Below are 21,511 nucleotides of genomic sequence, written 5' to 3'. Positions count from 1 at the left end.
ATGCAAGCTGTCTATTTAAGCTGGTTCTGTTGCTATAAGGCTGAAGCTCGTACCTGCTCTCTGCCCCAGAGCGTTTGGGGTGATGCGTGGGGTCATGCTGGTGATGGGGACGATGTTGCCCCTTGACGAGGAGGATGAAGAGGAGGAGGAGGAGGTGGTCGTGCGCCCATCCTTGATCTCAATGGTGAGGAAAGTCTTCATGTCCGGGTCTGCCTCTCCCTGAGTGACCTGCTGTCCAGCTGCTCTCCCTGGGGTCTTGTCCTCCTTTGAGTTACCGTAGGCATGCACATCTTTTTCAGCTGGATGCCTCATCCCGCCCACCGAATTCTGCGATTGGCCAGCTGAGGACAGTAGTTTGTCGGCCCCTCCTCTTGGCTGAGGTGTGGCCTGACTGTGAGATGCGGCAGATGTGCGAGATGTCGAGTCCCCGGGAGTATTGAGGGATGCTGCCGAGGGTGTAAACCTCTCAGCTGTGGAGATACTTGCGTGGCCACTGTTGGCAGAGGTCGTCCCGTTCCTCAGCTGGGTTTTCTTCAAAGGTGGCACGTTCGCGCTCTGACTGGACTCTGTGAACTTGCGCATCCGATCACGTATAGAGTTGGTGCCATTGAATCGTTGCAATATAGGATCTTTCTTCTCAGGCGCTGAAAAAGACAAGGAATGAGGGGTTAGCGTCGGTGAGCACTCAATAAAAGTGAAATACACAGAAACACAGAGAGCCAAACATGTCTTTATGAGGTTTCCTCCACCTCAAAGCTGTAGTGTGGAGCTTACATTACATTCCCATACCGCACACAGGAAGTGATTCAGATGTGAAATAAAAAAAAAACCTGGATATTCAGCAGTTTGACAGGATAACATGTTACTGCACTGCCACTTTATACACACACACTCCCTGAGTCAGGTCTGATAGTGTTGCTTAACAGACAGAGCCACTGTTAAGATTAAGGACACAGCATGCAAATAATATTACAGTGTTTCTAGACACGGGCACTGAGGCAGAATAATTACAACAACAATAAAATAATTGAGTTAAAACACTGCAGAACGGCAAATACTCGTCTGCTTTTAATTATCTCACTAGGTTTTCTACAGCCCCTTTATTTGAGTTGAGTTAATCTCCTCTGTTTCTATCAGTCGCTATGTCGGGGGACTTCTCAGGACATGTTCCTCCTCCTACTGGATTTTACTTTTTGTTCTCTGATCCTTAATACTGAAAGATACTCAGAGCAAATCTCATGATTTGGCACAGAAACCAGCAGTGATTAGAGGAGACGATATATTCACTGAGGTCATCCTAACAGAAAAATAACAATGTGCTGCTCAGGAGGAAAAACCCCCACAGTTTACAGTACAGTGGACATCACTGTCTGGTAGGAAGGGAGAAAATGGTGTATATTATAAAATGCTTCTTCCCCAGACCTCATTCCTGTCTGTGGCCCTACATGGTCACACTGACGGCTCTGATCGTCTCCGTGTACTCGATTTCTACAGTCTGTGAATACGATGGTATGATAGTGTCAAACACTTTACTATAAAGTAATTAGAGATATATATAAACTGCCGTTCAAAAGTTTGGGGTCACCTATACAATTTTTATTGTGTTTTCCAACACAAAACGCAAACTTTTATTCATCAAAAGAGTTGCAAAATGAATAGAAAAGACATTTCTATTCATTTCAGGTTAGAAATAATGAGCAAACTCAATGTACCATTAGAACACTGGAGAGATGGTTGCTGGAAATGAGCCTCTATACACCTATGTACATATTCCATTAAAAACCCGACGTTTGCAGCTAGAATAGTCGTTTACCACATTAACAATGTATAGAGTGTATTTCTGATTCATTTAATTTTATATTCATTGAAAAAAGTGCTTTTCCTTCAAAAATAAGGACATGTCTAAGTGACCCAAAACTTTTGAACGGTAGTGTATAAATATGGGAAATTACTTGAATACATTGAATTCAACATATTAACTTCACGAAAATCTTGTGTTCAAGAAGCTGGAAATTATGAATTTTCTTAAGTTTCATTTTGATCGAGCTGGATTAATTTCTTACCAGAGTTGTTTGCTTTGTCATGAGAGAGTGGAAGATCTCTGTTAATCTCTGTTATCTGCAGAGGGGGACAAACAAATAAACAGGGAGGATTAAGAGTTAACATGAAACGAACCTGAATACACAACCACAGACCTGTGTTATATTTAACAGGGCAGAAATGTACAAGTGACTCGATTGGTGAACTGTGGTGACCATCCATCTCTCGCTCTCCCACACACACACACAGGCCTAAATACAGCATCGGTCAGTGGTGTTTTCATTACGTAACATTTGTGTAGTGAGTGAAGCAGTGGGCCTCTGTTCTTTTTTTGGCAGCTGGGGCCACGATGAGCCGCAGAGTGTTTACGTTACCCCTCACAAGACTGAGAATCAGCATATATTGCATGGAACAATAAAAAAAAGAAAGAAAAAAGACCAGGGCCGGCCTTGAGTAAACACATTTAGAGGAATGACACGGTGGCGTCGTTGCGTCATGTGCGGGTTACAAAAGTGGCAGATTTGTGTGTTCTCAGGCTCACGGCGTGAAAAGAGACAGAACCACTGGCCCGTAACGCTGTCTCTCCCACAGCAGGTGAGAACGTTGACGCACTGCTGAGGTGAAGCAGAGACTCTCAGGTGCACAGTTTGTTTGTGTAGCCGAGGAACAAAAGTTAAACAGAAGCTGAACATGGTGCATTTAAGGATGCTGATGTGACCTGGGTGTCAGGAAAGAATGGGGACAGGGTTTCCTCTTGTCGTATTATGATGAAACTAATTGGCTGCTGCTGCATGTTATCGTGTTAAAGCAGCTCAATACCACACTCTAGTGGTGTCACTGTGGCTTTTCAAACTGGCTCAAACTGTTTTGAGATACACCATGTTCCACATACAAAAACAGACTTATACAGGAAGAGCATCACCTACCTTCTGGTTCTGGGAGTCATCCTTTCCATTCGTGCCGTCACTCAAATGGCCATTTGAAGGACCGCTACGAGACAGAATGGCCCCATCAGGCTGCTCCAAGTCAGCAATGCAATCCTGACTGGACTGAGTCAGGACGTTGGCTGGACCCTGGCACCTGCTCTCAGTTTCTGAATCTGTGCTGCAAGGTGAACCACTCATGGTGACCTCCACCTCCTCTCCTGGACCCCTCTCCTCAGAGGACACGCTCATGCTCTGGTCAGACGCCCTGGAGTCACTTCGCTCTCTTATAAAAAGGCCAACGGTATCGGAAGCCCCAGAGCCCAAACGGGGTCGGGAACCAGAGTCGGAGGCATCTGAGCCCAGTCTCTGTCTGATGTAGGACTGGGAGCCGGTGCTTCTCTCCGACGCCCCAGAATCGTGCCGGACACGCTGTGAGGAAGTCAGGCTCCTGTCTGAGGCTCCGGAATCTAGCCGCGCTCTGTAGGCAGAGCCCACGCTCTTTTCTGAGGTCGCTGAATCCAGACTGGACTTGGGGAGCGCCGACGTCATGCTGTGGTCTGAAGCTGAGGAGTCTGACCTTTGACGGTGAGACGGGACCAGGTCAGGCTCTGTGGTCACAGCGTCTCTCTGAGGCTGGATCAGCATGGGCCCAGGGCCGTCGTCCTTCACCAGCTGATCGAGAACCAACACCATCCCTGAGCTGGAGCCTGGAGCTGAAAAGGAAACACAAACGACAGATGAACAACAATACGCATTCATGTGCATTGTCGCTTTTGTAAATTCAGAAATTCGGATTTGCATTCCGTATACACTACCGTTCAAAGGTTTGGGGTCACCTATACAATTGTTGTTGTGTTTTCCATTAAAAGTCACACTTTTATTCATCAAAAGAGTTGCAATTGCTTTTGTCAAAGAACCAGCAAAACTGTTTTCAGCTGTGCTAACATAATTGCACAAGGGTTTTCAAGGGTTTTCTAATCATCCAATAGCCTTCTAACACGATTAGCAAACACAATGTACCATTAGAACACTGGAAATGGGCCTCTATACACCTATGTACATATTCCATTAAAAACCAGACGTTTGCAGCTAGTTTACCACATTAACAATGTATAGAGTGTATTTCTGATTCATTTAATGTTATATTCATCGAAAAAAGTGCTTTTCCTGCAAAAATAAGGACATTTCTAAGTGACCCCAAACGTTTGAACGGTAGTGTATGTGAGCAAACAAAGTGGAAGGTGGTGAAGTCAAAGCTTTAACTGATGGAAATGAAATACTTCCGTGGGCCTCGAGAGAGGCTCAGCTCGAAATATCACTCAGGATCAGAGAGCAGGCACGAGGAGACTTGAGGGGATGCTGGCATTTCCTCCAGTCTGGCCTCAGTTCCTGAGCAAAGATCTGCTAGATTGTTGCTGGTGAATGTGCACGGAGGAGAAGGAAAGCCCACGAGTGGAGAATGAGAGCACACTTGGCAAAGCCGCAGCAGTGACCCAAGTATAGGGAGTCAAGGAGGAAGCGAGGTGAAACGGAGACTCGGACAAGTACTTCCCCCTCCACTGTGTCCAGGCTCCTTTGCTACTCTTTCTCTCATCAGGAAACCGCACTCTAAACAACACAGCAGTGCCCACATCCTCCCTCTGCCTGTCATAATCCCAACCTCCATCACACCATGGTGCTTCCAGGGAACGCTGGTATACTTGTATCAGATTGTGCATACACACACGCCGCAGGTAACGAAAGCAGATAAAACCACGATTGGATCACGTTTTTTCCACGTCTCACGTAGACACGAAGAACACGTCTGTGTGTTTGCACCGACTTTTACTCGGCAACCAAATGGGGCTCAGTGAGCATACATGGCATTCATTTACAAACCAAATCAAAGGCAGACTCCAGTCTGAGCGGCAGCCACAGCGAGCTCTTTCAACTTTGAACTAGACGGCATGAAGAGAGCACACTGCAAGTTTCATTTAAAGCAGCTGATGATGATGTCGTTTTTTAATTCATTATTACACAACAACGCCGAATAGCTAAATTGGGCACAATCAATTCATAAATAGACGATTGTGTAGTGTGGTGTGCATAGAAAACATGTTGACAATAAATGGCTTCAATTACCACATGTGACACAGCGAATGGTCTAATGATAGCATGAAGTCAATTACCGGTCAACTGTGACTGAAGTGAAAGCCAAACTCCTGCTGCTCCTTCGACAAACTCTCATGTAATTGTTCATATCTTTGCTGTGATGTCCATTGTGTAAGTGATTTCTGGGAAAAATCCCCACTGCTGCTGACTTATAATGAGAGACTTGCATTTTGCTTTAAAATAGCTACAAAAGCTGCCCTTCTGCTGCCAGTCAATATATAGTAGTATAGACAAAGGGCAACAAAGGGTTTGTTTTTTTATAGGTCTTTTACTCTCAAGCAAGGACCCAAAAATAAGTGCATGTTTTTGTTCCGTGTGAAAGTTTTTTTTTCATTTTGCTTTGCCCCAAATTTGACGAACAATGTATGGTTTTATCACCTCAGTTTTGTTACAATGGGGAGAATATAATGTAGTTTTTTATAGGCAATATGCTATTAAAAAAACTGACTGAGCATACAATTAGTTTTTTTTATACAAGATCCACTTTTCTTGCTGCAGACTGACGTCAACAATTGTTTTAGTGAAGAAAATAAACAGTCTGAACTGAACCGAGGCAGACTTTTGATTTGGGGTCATACGAGAACATTTTCTTACTGATTAAATTGAGTTCGGACCACAACTTTATCTGTATTTTTATAATTACATGAAAAGTCAAGTGTCAAAATGCTATTTTTATTATAGTTCATGCTTAAAAAAACATGGGGTCTTGCTGTTTTTGTTAAGATACAATTCAAATTGGTATAATATAAAATGATCTGACAGAAAACTGAATGTCACTACAGTTGCAGATCAGTATCTGTGCGTCGTGACCTGGTGTATGTGCATGACTTGTGTGCCTGATATTTATGATAATACAGAGATTGTCTTGAGTAACTCAAACTTAGAATTATTATCATGCTCCAACGTGACCGAGTTACTCTTTTTTTGGGAACTTGAGGTCAGTAGCACATTCCACCGAGAGTCTCTGCTAACATTTCATTTCCTAAATCATAGCCTCACCAGTTAGAGTTTGCACCAGAACGCAGCACAGCTGGACACACTGGTCATTGAAGTTCAAAAAAGAAAAGTATATGTAAGGTTTTCTTTTGGTCGAAGAGGTAAAAGGCGTGTGTTTGTGCTATGTTCAAAGACCAAAAAATCACCGATTTCAATTTTCTGCTAAGTTCACTCTGCTGAAAACACACGAACCACGGGCCCACCCTGGCTTCACTGTCCTGTCCCAACCACAGACATTCTGTGTCCTTTGTCGACTCTGGCTTTTGCTTTTCAACGGTGGTCTCTTTTCTTTTTTGGTCACCCTGGCTTCACCCTCGTTTAAATTGTAAGGCGCGGGATAGGGAGTTTCACCGCCACGTCAAACTGGCCTCAGTTCTGTTCTAGTATTGGCTTTATTTAGCAGAGGTGTGGCTGTTGGTTTTCCCGTAGTTTGCTTCCCATAACCCCATCAGCAACACCCAGGTCCACGAGAAGGACACTGGCCAAGACCAGGCCAAACTAGGCCACACAGACTGATGACCAACAGCCTCAGGCTAAGTTTAAGCCAACCAGGACAGAGCCTTAAATAAGAAATCAGAAATACTTTCATCTCATGATGCAAGTAATGTTTTTAATGTTATATTTTGTCCTAAATGAATGGGATTGGCCAATTAATACTTTGTCATGTGGAGTATTTATGATTCATCAACAATGCATGTTTGTCATTTTACAAGCCATTCATCATCAGCTCTGGTTTGTGCGCCTGCAACGTTTCAAGGGCTCAAGTGAACGAAGCACATTCATTCCCTCCTGAAGGCTCGCATTCATGCTACTTTATTAATGGCCGGGCTAACAGTGTGGTTAATGAAATTACTTCACACTTAAGAAGCCAAAGTCATTAAGCCTAGAGTTGTAAGTGACTCTGAAAACTTAATAAAGTTAGATGAAGGAGCTTAAAGAGCCTGAACTAATATGACCTTTTGACCGCCACCTGAGGAGAATGGCTTCTTTGGCTCGACTATTTTACCAGGCTAAGGAAGAGGAAATTGCACCAAGACCAACGTATGCACGCACAGGTTGCAACACAGGCGGTCAGTGTTTAAATCTAAGCCTTTAGTTCTTACCTGGATTTAACCTTTCGAAGAATGTTTACAGTGTACACAAGCTTTTGTATTCCGTCAATCCCAAAAGACTGGCATGTCCAAACACGATCTAACTGTGAATACGCTGCGGACAAAGTGTACCAATGCAACCAGGCAAAAAAAAAATGTTCCTGTGTATTTTGGTGTGTTGCTCACCTTTCTTCTGCAACTCTCTGTTTTGTTGTGTCTGCTCCCGGATCCTAGATCTGATACGCTCTCTTTCACTGTGACTCTCCGTCTCCTGTGAAGAAAAAGAAAAAACAAACACGCTCAATACACTTCCAATACACTTTCTAAGGTCTTCAGTATTAAAAACTGCTAACCACTTCCAAACTGTAAGCCCAATCCTCCGATCAAAAGAGTGATCAGATCAGTTGTACACTCATCTGTTTGAGATCACTTGGTGATCACAACCGGTTGAGGTCAAATTCGAAAGCAAATGCCTTATCTGTTCACAAATTTGTCGAAGTCTAATTCCTGCCAATGTCGAGCAACTTGGTATAGCCATCGACAAGGAAAGGATCAATATCCCATGGGATCGACAATCAATAACCTGATTCGACTCTATGCAAAGGGAACCTTGTGGCAAATGGTGGTCGTACCAGACACCAACAGGTTTGCCATGTGAAGCTTTAGTTCAGCGACTAATAAAAGGTGTTTGTTTAAGATAAACTGTACATTTACTGTACAGAGTGGCCTTTTACTGTGACCAGTCCAAGGGTCATATTTGTAATGATCGTGCTCTTTAATCAGCATCAGGATACGTCTCATCCGTCAGGTAACTAATAAAGATCTTTAACAATTTGTTAAACAAAATTTGAGACACATGAGCCTTCTGTTGGCATAAAGAAAAATGAATAATGGTAACCAAGGCAAAATTGGTGCGTGTATATTTCATACATCAAACTATGGATCATCTGTTTTATCTGCTTTACAACTTGGGTAAGTCTTATCAAATACTTGAACGCAGCCTCTGTTGATGCCAATCTGGACTGATACGGGAAAGTCGAAGCAGGAGGAGGGGATCTCAGAGGAGAGAAGGCAGTGTTTTGGCATATGGAGAGGAAACGAGAGAGGCGTGGAGGTGTGGGGGCTGGACTGGAGAGGGAAAAGATGAAGATCCCCGGGCACTACTGTTGGGCCTCTGGTGTCCGACCTTGAACAGCTCCACAGGCGAATCAGCTGTGCAAATAAGTTCCCTCAGAGCACGTGTGCACACTCTTTAAATCACTCCCCCCCCACACACATTTTCTTAATCTACAACACACTGGAAACTTTTCTATTAAAGGGCATAAAACTCCAGCATGGAGATGTAGGAGGCACGCATAATTCTGTGACCATATCACAACACATCATCTCCTAAAAGGTGCTTTACAAGAGACATCTGGCTTAAGAATAGTCCAAACAGACGTTTGGGTGGATGCTGAGAAAACACACAGGACGTGACCTTACGTACTGAAAATATAATACTTAGACTCAGATTTACAGCCTAGCATTAGTTTGAGCTTCTGAAAACACATTTGAGATCTTTCAAGCAAGCAAAGAAAGCACACAGCACACCACATTATCACATGCCACAATCGGTTTGTCATGTGTAAACAACGTTATCCTGGACAAGAGACTGATGATGTGCCGAGTCTTGTAAATCAAAACTTTTGTATTTTAAAAAGGCTGTTAATCTTTGCAGCGTGTGATCACAGGTGGCAGAGACAAAGAATTATTGAATTTAAACACGACTGAGTGGCAGAGGTGTAAAAGGAGAGTGAGAGAGTCGTTTCTGCTCTGCCGACTGTGGCCTTCTCCACCTTGAGTAGATTACAGGGGTAAAGCGGCTCAGTCGCAGCGGGGAAAATGTAATCAGACACTGTAGCAGGAGACGACAGAACAAAAAGGAAGGGTGGATTTGGAACGGTTCTGAACACCAGATCGTGATTAAAGCTGTCAAATAATTTACGTTGTGAACTAAGTTAATGTGTGTCTGTGAAGGAAAAGACAATAACTGTCCTCTCAAGGAGAAGCTGGCGAGATGTGTCATCAGACAAGGTGCACCAATGTCACAATTTATTCCAGCTTCCTTTTTTTTCCTCCACAAAAAAAATGGCAGCACGGAATCTGTGGCACAGAAAAAGTCTTGGTAATGGTAAATATTGCCAAGGACACAAAAAAAAAAGTGTGGAACGCACCTTAAATGAGTTAAGTACAGTGTCTGATGAGGACACAAAAGGCTGAAGGCACTAAAAGTGCAATAGTGCGAGAGGTCACATGCAAAGGACACTCTCCTTCTGAGCGGAGTCACTCAAAGAGTCACCAGGAGGATAATTGTGTTTGAGCCATAAACACAATTATAGAGAACGAGCTTTTCCCTCACCCACTGATCCTCACCCTCTCCGACCAGGAGTCAGACAGACAGCCGTCATTTCACAGCTCCCACGAAACCACAGGGAACATATTTCTCACAGACAGTGATGCAGAGGGGGGAAAAAGGGAAGATAAAGTGGAATTGGAGACGCAGACCAGAGGCTGGGACCTGCTGCCAGGCCACCATGCTGTCATTAGAGGCTTTTCTCTGGCCCCAATATTCAGGATCTGACAGAGTGACACTCCGCTTACGCTCACCCCCAACCACTTGTTCCATCTGGCCCAGAGGAACTTCTTTGTGTCTGAATATAATTGTAAAACCTTTAAAGACAGAAACAACTTTGCGCTCTCGTGACCACAGTAAGGCGTAGACCATCTGGACTCCTCTGAACTCTCAACTCCACAGAAAAAAAGAAGAGAAAGAAACCTAAAATGAGACTGAGCTGATGCCGAGGTACACACACCTTTTTCAGACAGTCAAGATCAACTAAACCCACTGTGATTAACACAGTTGGGTTTCATTGCTCTGGTTTTTCCATGAAAGTTAAAGTCATCACAGTGATGAGGTCAGACCATGTGAAGGGGGGGGGGGGGGGGGCTACCATGCCTACACGTGAACGGAGAGAAGACCAAGGAACCTGGCAGTTCATTTTCCATTACTGCAGCCTGACGAACCACACGTTTGGCTCACCTCCAATAATTGAAATACAGTAGCTGGAATGAAGCGGCGATCATCTGGGTATCACACACTCACACGAGCGAGAAAACCCACAAGTCAAAGCATCAATCCCCTTTTTTATTTTTTACTGAATGCAAATCATCACATGCCACTCTCAACTTACTTCTAAATGGATCCACGTATTATTATTTTCTTTTTCCTCACTAGCCAACCTTCAAGTCGTCGGAAGTTGAATCCATTACGCTGACAATAGAGTGCACTTTAGTTACACTTAAGCTGCTCTTTCCTCACGTCTCCTCTTGCAACATGACTTACGATGAGATCAGAAAACAAACAAACACTGAACACCTGCCCACCAAAGCGCCCACCTGCGCTCTCCTAACACACCCTAATGGCACGAAACAGTACCTATGAGTCAAGCCCATAGGAAGTTAGAGTTAAATTACTACAAATCAACTACAAAATAATAATACGTGGATCCATTTAGTAGTAAGTTGAGAGTGTATTAATAAAATCAATAAAAGTATTGAATATTAAAAGGCTCTTTACAGCGTCATTTCCTCTATTTGACAGTGTCTAATCATCTCATGCATCCTTAAGATTTCATCACCCACACTATCCTCAGGTACAACCTGTCAGCTGACTCAACAACTCAACAACAACAGGAAAAAAAACATAATGCACACAAACCTGTTGGGTAAACAGAGCGACAGGCACGTTCCATTCTTCAAGCAGACATAAACAAATGTGCAGAGGTGAGGAAAGAGAGGAAAGGAAGGAGCGCTGGGTCTGTGACACACGAGAGCAGGAAAATCAGAGTGACATTTACCTTCTCCTCACTGAACGGACTGACTGAATGAATGACTGCCTCTTACTCTCACTCTCTCAATCCCTCTCTCTCTCTCTCTCTCTCCAAGCAGTAACCCTCCTGGAGTCAGGACGTGCACTCACACTTCTGCCACTCTACTGCCTCGGCCACATCATACATACTCACACACAAACATGTACACCACCACTAAGAGCACACACACACAAAATGCCAACAAGCCACTCCCTCCACTTCCCCTCTCTCCCATTCTGTCTCCACAAGGATCTGACCCCCCACCAGAGTTGCCTGGTTGACACATTAACTTTTTACACCGAGCCGTTATTCTGACCTTCTTGCTTCACTTCTCTTCACCTCTGCTGTGTGTTACTTAAGACAATTAATTTAAATTAAGACATTATTTAACACAACTTAATTCTAAACTAATGGATGGAAAAAAATAGATCACTTTTTCCTACCGGCATTTTCTTTCCCCCCCTTACATACATATAATTAAAGGTTTTTTTTACAAGCCGTTACTGCACAGTTTCTCCCAAATGAGTAATAGGAAACATTCTAGTTACCCCTGCATGTCAACCATGCCCATTAAAAAACACTCCTTGACGTCTAATAGGAGTTGGATTCTGGTAAAATTACAGATGAAAGCTCCATTAGTCCACTAATTAAACACACATTAAGGCTGACTGTATGTTTATGTCACATCTGAAGCTGCCATCAGTCTATACATATTGCATGTTGTGTGTGTGTGTATGGGTGTGTGTGTGCGTTTGGCTGCTATCTCGAGCCTCCATCTGCCCGGGGACAATTGCACTCAGCTCAAAGAGATCCGCTGCTATGATGTGAGTGGAAGGAGGCCCTGCTGCTGCTGCTGGATGATGTTGTCTTTGGACACGTACCCAACTCCAGCACTAGACGAGACTGCTGAGACACAGCTGGTGGGGCTGCCTGTCTGTCCAACCCACTACTCCCCCCCCCCCCCCCCCCCGCCGCCCTCTGTCACCATCCAGAACTTTAAAAACCTCCCCATCCATCACACCACCTGTGGCTCACAAACCTACTTGGCTGCCTTTACAGGAAGTGAGGTAAATAGGCTTGAATGCGAAAAAGCATCCTGTGACGTCAACATCCCATCATCACTTCCTACCCGAGGAGAAAACACAGACAGACACACACACACACAAACACACAAACACACAAAGGAATGCACGCAAGCGGAGCACAGACTGCAGCAGACAATGGAAAGATACTAACAGCCTTTTACATCACTGCACATGAACCACCACAACTGATAAAATGAGTGATAGTATTTTCCTTCCGAGCGTAGTCACAGCAAAGTGTGTTCTTTTCACTTTCATCACTCAGAATGCTTTGTAACAACTGTGGTGACTTCATATTAGTAAGAAAGGGCTTTGTTTCTCCTCCATAGAGATCTCATCGACTGGAGACGGCGCATTCCTTATAAGACAAAAAAACATGATCAAACACAGCAGATAAGATAATATCTGACAGGCTCCCCCACAAAGAGGCACGCCTCGTTGCAACACAAGCTGAATCTGAATAACTCAATCTATTCTGCTGAAAGTGAGAAAAGTTAAGTTTAACACTGTTGATCATCTTCTAGTGATTCCAAAACAAGGTCAATTGTACTCCCAGGGGTATGCAAAGTCACATATGGGGCACACAGAAAATGATGACGATCGGCCATCCATGCCGCTTTATCCACATGAGGATCGCGGGGGGGTGCTGTGCCAATCTCAGCATACATAGGGCGATAAACGGGTCACATCCATATTGCATGTTTTTGGACTGTGGGAGGAAGCCGGAGAACCTGGTGAAAACCCACACACATGGGGAGAACATGCAGGCCCTCGTTCTGACCGGGTTGCAAACCCAGGGTCTTCTCGCTGCAAAGGCATGAAGCACTACACCACGCTGGCTACGTTAACACGTTTCTCTGAGCTGAAAGGTGAAGATTTTCTTCAGTGACCATAACTTTCTTCAACTGTCCGAGTATTTGCATGATGAGGAGATTTGATTTTCTCGCCTGAACGAACTTAATCTCGGATTACAAGGTGGTTTCCGCGATCGTATATTCATTGCGCAAGATAAAGTTGAGGCCATGGTGAAGTCTGCATGGACAACAACACCGTGAAATTAAACTCCAGGTTGACAGAGGGGGTTACATAACCGCGCAACTTGGTTGGGAGTTGGCTTCCCCCTGAAACTGACGGGTCAGAGAGTTGGATACATCAGTCATCAGTTGTGCCTGCTGCTTTATCTAAACAGGAGAGCGTCATCCAGATCACAACAGTGTGTGGGAGTAAAATGTAAGAGGGGGTACGGGACTCGGATCATTAAGAGCAGTGGTTTCCAAACTTTTCAGTCAGCTGTGATTGACAACGGAGAACAATGTGGTCTAGAGTTAAAGACCACAACTAAGGAGGGATTTTAAAAAGAGATTATTTATTTGGGCTATAAAAATGCAATCAAAGCATTGAATCATTTTTATTTGTCAGTCATCAACCACTGTTTCAATCTTCGGGGTTAAATTATCACACAGATGAATTAAAGCAAAGAGTAAAAACATAAATCAGTTTAAAAGAATATACGGCAGTTTAATCCAGGGCGGTAATGGAAATGGCCGTGTTTAAAGCCAGAGATATTCTTGCGTTGTACTGAGAACATTAAGAACATTGTATAAAATATTGTCTAAATATTTGGTGATGGGGTAAAGTAGTTGATAAAGCGAGTTGTGCGGATAGGAACATACATGTTTATAATTCTGCCTACTCCTTTTTAAACATGCGACCAGAGGTAAATGTAAATATGTTGTAATTAAATGTAAATGTTGAACTTGTTTCAAACAAATGACATAAATGAAAAATGAAATATAAAATAAATGAACGAAGCAGCGCTTAATTTCAGCGTGTAGATGTGTCGAAATGTAAAAAGTTAAGACGTGTGCAGAAATGACAGTGGCCGAGAGGCCGTCCCTGTCAAAAAACTATTTACTGCCTTCACTAAACACCAGACAGTATATTTCATCTGTCTCCTCATACTTAGCCAAACCTGAATAAGGATGTAAAAAACAAAAACACATTCCTTTCCCCGTGACAGCCTACCCATAAGTGTATGTGCGTGCGTGCGTGTGCGTGCGTGCGTGCGTGCACGTGTAGCCACATTCATGACATGGTGAGTGACTCAAGTCACAATGCTCGTTGTTGTTTGCTACATTCTTGGTCGTGGCAGCAGAGAAACCTCAGCAGTCGCTGTTGCCATGCAAACAAATGCGGTGCCCACAAATTGGTCGGTTGCTCGGTTCACTGTCGCAAATGGAAGCAGACAACACTGCACGTCTGATATGAGAGACAGCTGTCCCGGTGGATGGAAAAAGGTGACGTGCGGACGGTAAAAGCCTCCGACTGTGTGTGACAAATTTGAAGGACTCATATTATACTCTATTTCTACAAGTTAGCCTAGTTCCCTGGTGTCCTAATGAACTTAAGGATGAAGCACCACAGCAGTACGATCACCCTGCAAAAACAGCCCTGTTCAGAACGCTCGCTTTTGAGTGCCCGTCTCTTTAAATGCAAATGAGACACAGGAAACTACGTCAGCGTCACTGAGGCTCCAGCAGCTAAGAGCAGTTAGCATTTGGAAAATCATCATTTGCCGACTCTAGTCGGCACATTGCCGTGATATACGACATGTAAATCCTCTGAGGCTGGAAGTTTGTGTAGGACTCTGTGCTGCACTGTGCAGCCAAGAATAGAACACTTCGCTCTTCCGTATACTATTGCCCTTCCCTGCACTCTCTCATTTTTTAGGGACAAAGAGGAGCCTAGCGAGACAACAATTCCATGGAATGTGTAATTGTGACGTAACAATGAGTGCGGACGTCAACATGCCTACTCATAGGTCCTCCAGAGTCCCAAATATAAGTATTAAATTAATAAAAAGTTGATTTTGCATAATATGTCCCCTTTAAACATTTCCCATTAAATGCTGCTGTACTTACTCCACTTCCCATGCTGCACTGGGGCTCCACACTCTCACGATCCCGGCAGCATCCAGGGGCTTTAACCCTCTCGACAGACACTAAAGAACACAGCAATAAAGACAAGAATTAAAGCACAAGCACAAGCACCTGTGCTTTTTTAAAAGAAGCTGATCAGACTGTGTTTATATGAGCCATATAATGGCACTTGAGAGAGTGACAGGGGCCTCATACAAACCAGACAGAGCTCAGGAATGAAAGGCATGCACTATCTGATCCAGTATCACAGACAGATCTACCACACCAAAACTATGGCAACCACACACAGTCTGCTATCTCCATGTAATGTAATACACATTCATTACACGGTCGCGAAAAATGTATATTTATCCCCTTCAAAAAAAAAAACTTGGTGCCAAGATAAGCAGTGATGTTTAGAATGTCACAATATGGTGAGAATACTGATTTAACATGTTTGGATTGTGTGTCAAAATAAAAGACCTTTGCCAGGACTTGTACATGTGTTAAAGTGCCTCTTCCAAATCAGGACACTAACATTCAAAAGTTTGGGGTCAGCTATACAAGTTTTGTTGTGTTTTCCATTAAAAGTCACACTTTTATTCATCTAAAGAGTTGCAAAATTAATAGATAACATAGTCAAGACATTGACAAGATTAGAAATAATGATTTTTATTAGAAATAATAAACTTTGTTTTGGTCAAAGAACCAGCAAAGTGTTTTGAGCTGTGCTAACATTGCACAAGGGTTTTCAAGGGTTTTCTAATCATCCAATAGCCTTCTAATGCAATTAGAAAACACAATGTACCATTAGAACACTGGAGAGATGGTTACTGGAAATTGGCCCCTATACACCTTGGTACATATTCCATTAAAAATGTTATATTCATTGGAAAAAAAAGTGCGTTTCCATCAAAAATAATGACATTCCTAAGTGGCCCCAAACTTTAACAGTAGTGTACATTTTCCTTAAATCCCAGACAATAGTGACATCACAGCAGACATAGCTCGACTCACCTTGCTGCTGCTCGTCTCGGATGTTTCGGATGGCGGCTCGAATCAACTTCCTCTCCTCGTATTCATTGGCGGCACGAAGCTTCAAAGAAAAACGCATAACATTTGAGTTTGACGGCACAAAAGGACAAGCGTGCAGCGTCATGTGCCATATTTCATGATTTTTGTCGGCGTTAATATTCACCATTTTTGTGAGCTCGTCAACGTCCTGGATTGTTTTGAGTTTTCGTGCCAGCGTGTCCAAGTTCTCGCTATATTCGGACCTGTGAGACAGAGACAGAAAGTTCGAAATCATCTTCTTTATAACATCAGAAGAAGGCAGGTCGTGGGCTTCGTTTCTGCAGGGCAGCACAAAATCTTTCTTGGCTGCGAGCGAAACCTTCAGAGGGAAAAATCCTGAGCCAAGTGTGGAAAAAGTGATACTGAGACACTAAAGATTTGACAAGAGTGACACAAGGCGCCGGAAAATGGCTGCTCTTGTCCTCCTCCATTTTCTTCAGTCTCGTACTTAACCCTTTTATTTCTTGCTTTTAAAGTCAGCTCCTATTACTCTCAACCTCATCCAGGTCTCATTATCCTCGCATTCCTCCATCTATTGGTATTAAAGGGTGTGTGGCACGTTAGAATGGAATCTTTCAACATTCCTACACTGGACAGGAGAAGCACAGGGTAATGCAACTTTCAGATGGGCTTTGTGAGCGTGTGTATTAACGCCTCCTTCAGCAGCTCCACTGAGGCGTTGCCTTGTTATTGTAACTTATCAGACAGCAGAAAACGATGGAAACGATTAGCGGCGCGGCTACTGGTGCTAATAAGATTCAGTGACAGAAAGACGACAGCAGAAGTGTGAGGATCATCTGCACATCCAGTCGCGTAATAGAGCATCAGGGCCGTTTATATGCAGCATATAAAAACACATGGAAGAAACCAGACGTGGATTTAACGTGGTTTGTGCTACTATCTTTAAATCCTGGGAGATGCAGGGATGACTGAAATTGCTGCAGCCTCACTGAATTTATTACTCATTAAACTAAAAAGACGAAACCAAAAACACAGACAGTGGTTCATCCATTAGGGCCGAACTATTTCATATAAATATCTAGAGCTGCAACTAACGATTATTTTCATAATCGATCAATCTGTAGCTTTATAAATATCTAATCGCAATAATTTTGACTGAAATTATGACTGCGATATCAAAGGGAATGGTAATTTTTAGATAATTATTCTCATTTTCATTAAAATCACATATTTAAAATGATTATGTGTGCAATATTTGTGCAGATGTGTGACAAACAAAGAGGTTTTCTTCAGTCTGTGGCATATGATGTGTATAGATCAGGGCAATATTTAATCTAAAAAATGTTGTCTGAATGATGGTTCAAAGTTTATTTCAAAGTGGTAACTGACCAGTTTGACCTACTTTTTTTGGCTCAAGTATCAAAAAAAATGCCCTGAAAGTGCTTGCTGCGTTCAAAAAAGTTGATATCTTTGATATCAGTGCACAGTAATTTCCCCAAAAGAACAGGCAAAAGACGCTGCATGTGGACGATTCATGTAAACGCCCCCCGACAGCGTTCCAGACCAGATGCTAGGGATCGTCCCATAAACTTGAACCAGTGCCAGGCTTAAATCATCACCTGTAAAATGAGTCTAAAATGACCTGTTCCATTCTCCAGAGATCAGGATTTCATGCCCACAGAGACGAAAACAAACACCGCAAAAGGATTAAACTCCCCTCCCATTTAAATGTCTGTGATTTTGGAGCAAACTACTTTCCTCAGGAGAGCTAAGTATTCCTTATATTTTTTGCAAATAAATGCAGTCAAACAGACAGAATGACTAACGTTTATGTTTTTAATCCCCCGACCTAAATGCTGACTGGGACATACGACATGAGGACGAGCCGTGATGTTAAAATGTGAAAACAAGATGGGAAAATTTACTGCGATTGCCGTTTTCTCTCCCCGATGATTCCAGAACCCAACTTTCCAGACTTTTTCCCACCAGAATTGAGGAATGTTGCATCTGGGTTTTTGAGTGTATCCTCAGTATCCCCAGTTCACCTAGTCTTGTGTAGTAGTCACTGGGTCAAGTCTTCGAGTGTGTATGCATGTGCATGTACATTACGTTTATTTAATAATGATAATAACAACTCTGTTAACCCGTATTTTTTTTAAACAAGTGCTACAAAAGCAAAGTGGTTTCACAGACCAGGTTAATGAAAAGCAAACACACATGACAGACAACAGACAAGTTGTTTGAGTTATAACAACTTGAAAATGAACGTTTTGGTAAGATAAGGCAAGATAATGGTGGTAGACATCAAAGCCCCATTTCCACAAAGTGGTTAAATTTGGTAAATTAAACAATTACTTGGATTTCCACTGCGAAAAGAGTACCAAAATATCTGATCTGTACCATCGCACTTTCATGGCATCTTTCTGTTAAGGTAGTAGTCCGACATCTAAAGCCCCTTTTCCACCTATGGTACCAGTCCGCCTCACCTCGGCGCGGCACAGTTTTCCTAGTCAGATCATCAGAAGCCGGCAGTCTGGCGATGTCACAAATAATATCAGCTCGCTTGGAACCTCGCCAGAGCAGGTACTAAAAAAAGCACTATGCTTGCGGAAATGCAACTTAACCGCGCCGAGGTGGAAACACGCCATAAGAGGTGGAGTGAGACACAATGCAGTCCATTGTTTGACAGAGAATTGTCACTTTTAGGCTACAGCTCAACAGAAACACAATAACATGTCATCTTTTTTGAACGATGTGCATTTCAACAGAGAGGTTTCAAGGCCTTTTGTGTTTCCCACTGCATAAATGTCAGCTTGCTTCAGTTTCACATTGTTTTTCTTTGTTAAAAAACGTTGGCAACTACGCTGTGTATTGCTTTTGACATCCATCCTACACACTACAAGTGCACTGTAGCTCTCGGTGTAAACACAGCTCGAGGTGTCACACCACTATTGTGCGAGGAATCCAAACAGAAGAGTGCCAAAATGTGGGAAGGCAGAGATCAGATTATTGTAGTTTCTTCATATCTTTTGACAATGGATGGATGGATGGAAACAAGGTCTTTGGAGAATGCATTATGTCAATGAGTGTCTTCACCTGTGCTGGTTCTCCTTGTCCTCCTGCTGCTTGAGGCGCGTGGGTCGAAATCTCTTGCTCGCCAGAGCGGCTTCCATGTCCTCGATCTCCCTCCTCCTCAACTCCCGGATGGCTGAACGGATGAGGCGTCTCTCGTCCAGATCTATGGTTCCATCCAGCTGAATGCGCAACACACCAAAAAAAAGACGACACACAAACAGAACGTGAGGATTTGACACATCAGGATGTTTCAGAGAAGGCCGAACATTTGACTTGCTAATATGAGCCACCTGTCGCATTCAAATTTGCATCCATGAGTACGTGCAGTGCAGGACAGAAGCTTGGCGAGGATATAATAATGCGCTTCTAAAAGGTTTGACAGCTAGGCTTGTTCTCGGTGTAAGTACAGAGCAGTCAGTGAGCAGAACTGCAGGCTTTCTTGGGTCAAAACACAAGTTGTGTAGCCCTGAATTCTTTTAGATACCGACTCTTGAACCTCTGTAATTAACCCTAAGCAAAACAAGGACAACAAGGCCTTTGTTTACTAGGGTCAGACTTGCAGTCAATCCGCCTAAAAACATAGACTGTGAATAAAAATAGATTCTTCTGGTTTAAAAATTGAAGGCCAGGTAGTAGCAGTTACCAGGACACTTTAAAAAAAAAAGAAAAAGTCTATATTTGATTTATAATGCCAGTAATTAATGATCTCTGTAAATTGTGTTCCCATTGAGATCAAAATAGTACGAGTACAAAGGGGGGCCTGGGTGCAGAGATGACCTCTGTGAACTTTATTTGCAAAAGCTGACAGTGCTAGTGAAATCCCAGAGGCATCACAAAAGAGAATTTGCTCTACAAACCAGAAGACTGCATCCATTTTTATAGACACTCTATGACTGGTTGTCAGAGAGAGAGAATGTGACAGTGGGCTGAAGAAATGCAGCCATCCAGCCTTTAATGTGGGTATATCATCCTCAAAAACCTGAACTCAACCACCCTGGCTGACTTTTAAAAATGTGAGTTACGACGGTCAAGCGGAGCAAATGGAGCGTCTTATACGCAGGCGATGACAAGTGCTCGGACTTGGCTAATATGAAAAGACAGGACCACCTGAGCACGGATGAGAAACAGGCGCGCCGACAGCTGCTGCGCAACTATAAGACATAATCGCGTTCAGCTCTCAGGGTCAACTTATCACCCAGGTGTCCCTCTGGTCTCTGGCTGTATTTCACCCTGGCTAAACAGTAACTAGACTGCAGGAGGCCCTGGAGACACAGATACTGAAGTGGCTCACTCACTGAACCACTCGTCGCTTCGAGTGGCTACAAGTTAAAGGATTTATTTGCAAAAGAAGAATACACGTTTTTAAGGTGTGCGTCTGTCTGCAGACATCTCAGAGTCTTTCATGTTAGGGTAGAGAGAGAGACCTCCGCTGTCAAATGAGAGACAGATCTCTCTTTCGGGTCGACAGCAGGAACCTGTCAACACACGCAGAGATGAACAGCTCCTCTGGCAGGACTTTTTCTTATAAAGACACCAGTTAAAGCCTGCAGAGTTGAGACACAAATCTTTGCATCCCCACTGACTTCTACTTAAAAGAGATGGATGTGGTTGCTAAGCTAAGCTTCACTCCCTGATGTGTTGAAAAGGGGTTGATGTGCTCCCCCTGCTGGGCTTAGGATGAGGATGAGGAGGAGGAGGAGGAAGGGGGGGGGGGGGTCTCAGAAGAGATGAGGAGGGCCAGTGGTTTTAAGTTTTGCTGTGGTTTGACAAAAATATGCAGGCCGCGCTGCACTGGCTCAGAGGGGCTCTTCTACGTACTGTAATTTGTGTAAATTTAAAGCGCTGAGCTGACTGAAAAGAATGAGCGAGGAGAGAGTGCTCAGAAAAAGCACAAAGACAGAGAGGGGTGGTGGGGGGAGGTATAGGAGGGGAGAAGACAAAAAGAAAAAAGGAGGGAAGTGAAAGAGAAGCTGGACGGGTATGCCTAAAAATGGACAGATGAGATCTGGGTGGGAAAAGCCTCAGCACAGGTCATTCCTCACATTCCTGCTGACTCACAGGGAAAAGAGATGGTAGTGAAATCGGGAAGTGGGTCTGGGTCCAACACGGCAGTGAGATGATGCAGAGCTCGAAAAGGAACAATGTCAGAAAATTCAGAGGAAGAGAGGATATGAGAAAGCACTTGCTCACTTTTGTGTGTGTTTTAACAGCCCAGAGTGTCTCCGTCTCACACACACACTAACCAAACACCCAAGGGAGCCCTCTGTTACCACACTGTCAAGTTCACTA

The 21,511-nt window shown here is 43.5% G+C and overlaps 1 protein-coding gene across 1 annotated transcript in view; it reads right to left on the bottom strand.

Annotated features, from left to right (window-relative positions):
* The window catches only part of smtnb (smoothelin b), a gene marked incomplete at its 5' end in the record, with an annotated part of 52,583 nt that overhangs the window by 16,321 nt on the left and 14,751 nt on the right, over window positions 1–21,511 (bottom strand). Inside the window, 8 exons of the mRNA XM_083905326.1 lie at window positions 54–644; window positions 2,064–2,111; window positions 2,963–3,673; window positions 7,391–7,475; window positions 15,116–15,195; window positions 16,130–16,208; window positions 16,311–16,377; window positions 19,244–19,401. Coding sequence (XP_083761452.1) covers window positions 54–644; window positions 2,064–2,111; window positions 2,963–3,673; window positions 7,391–7,475; window positions 15,116–15,195; window positions 16,130–16,208; window positions 16,311–16,377; window positions 19,244–19,401 — 1,819 coding nt within the window. The remainder of the gene's footprint in view (window positions 1–53; window positions 645–2,063; window positions 2,112–2,962; window positions 3,674–7,390; window positions 7,476–15,115; window positions 15,196–16,129; window positions 16,209–16,310; window positions 16,378–19,243; window positions 19,402–21,511) is intronic.

Source organism: Microchirus variegatus (genome assembly GCF_963457635.1).
Source record: "Microchirus variegatus genome assembly, chromosome: 18".
NCBI lineage: Eukaryota > Metazoa > Chordata > Actinopteri > Pleuronectiformes > Soleidae > Microchirus > Microchirus variegatus.
The sequence above is the reverse complement of the archived record's forward strand: the minus strand, read 5'-3'. Positions and strand labels throughout refer to the sequence as shown.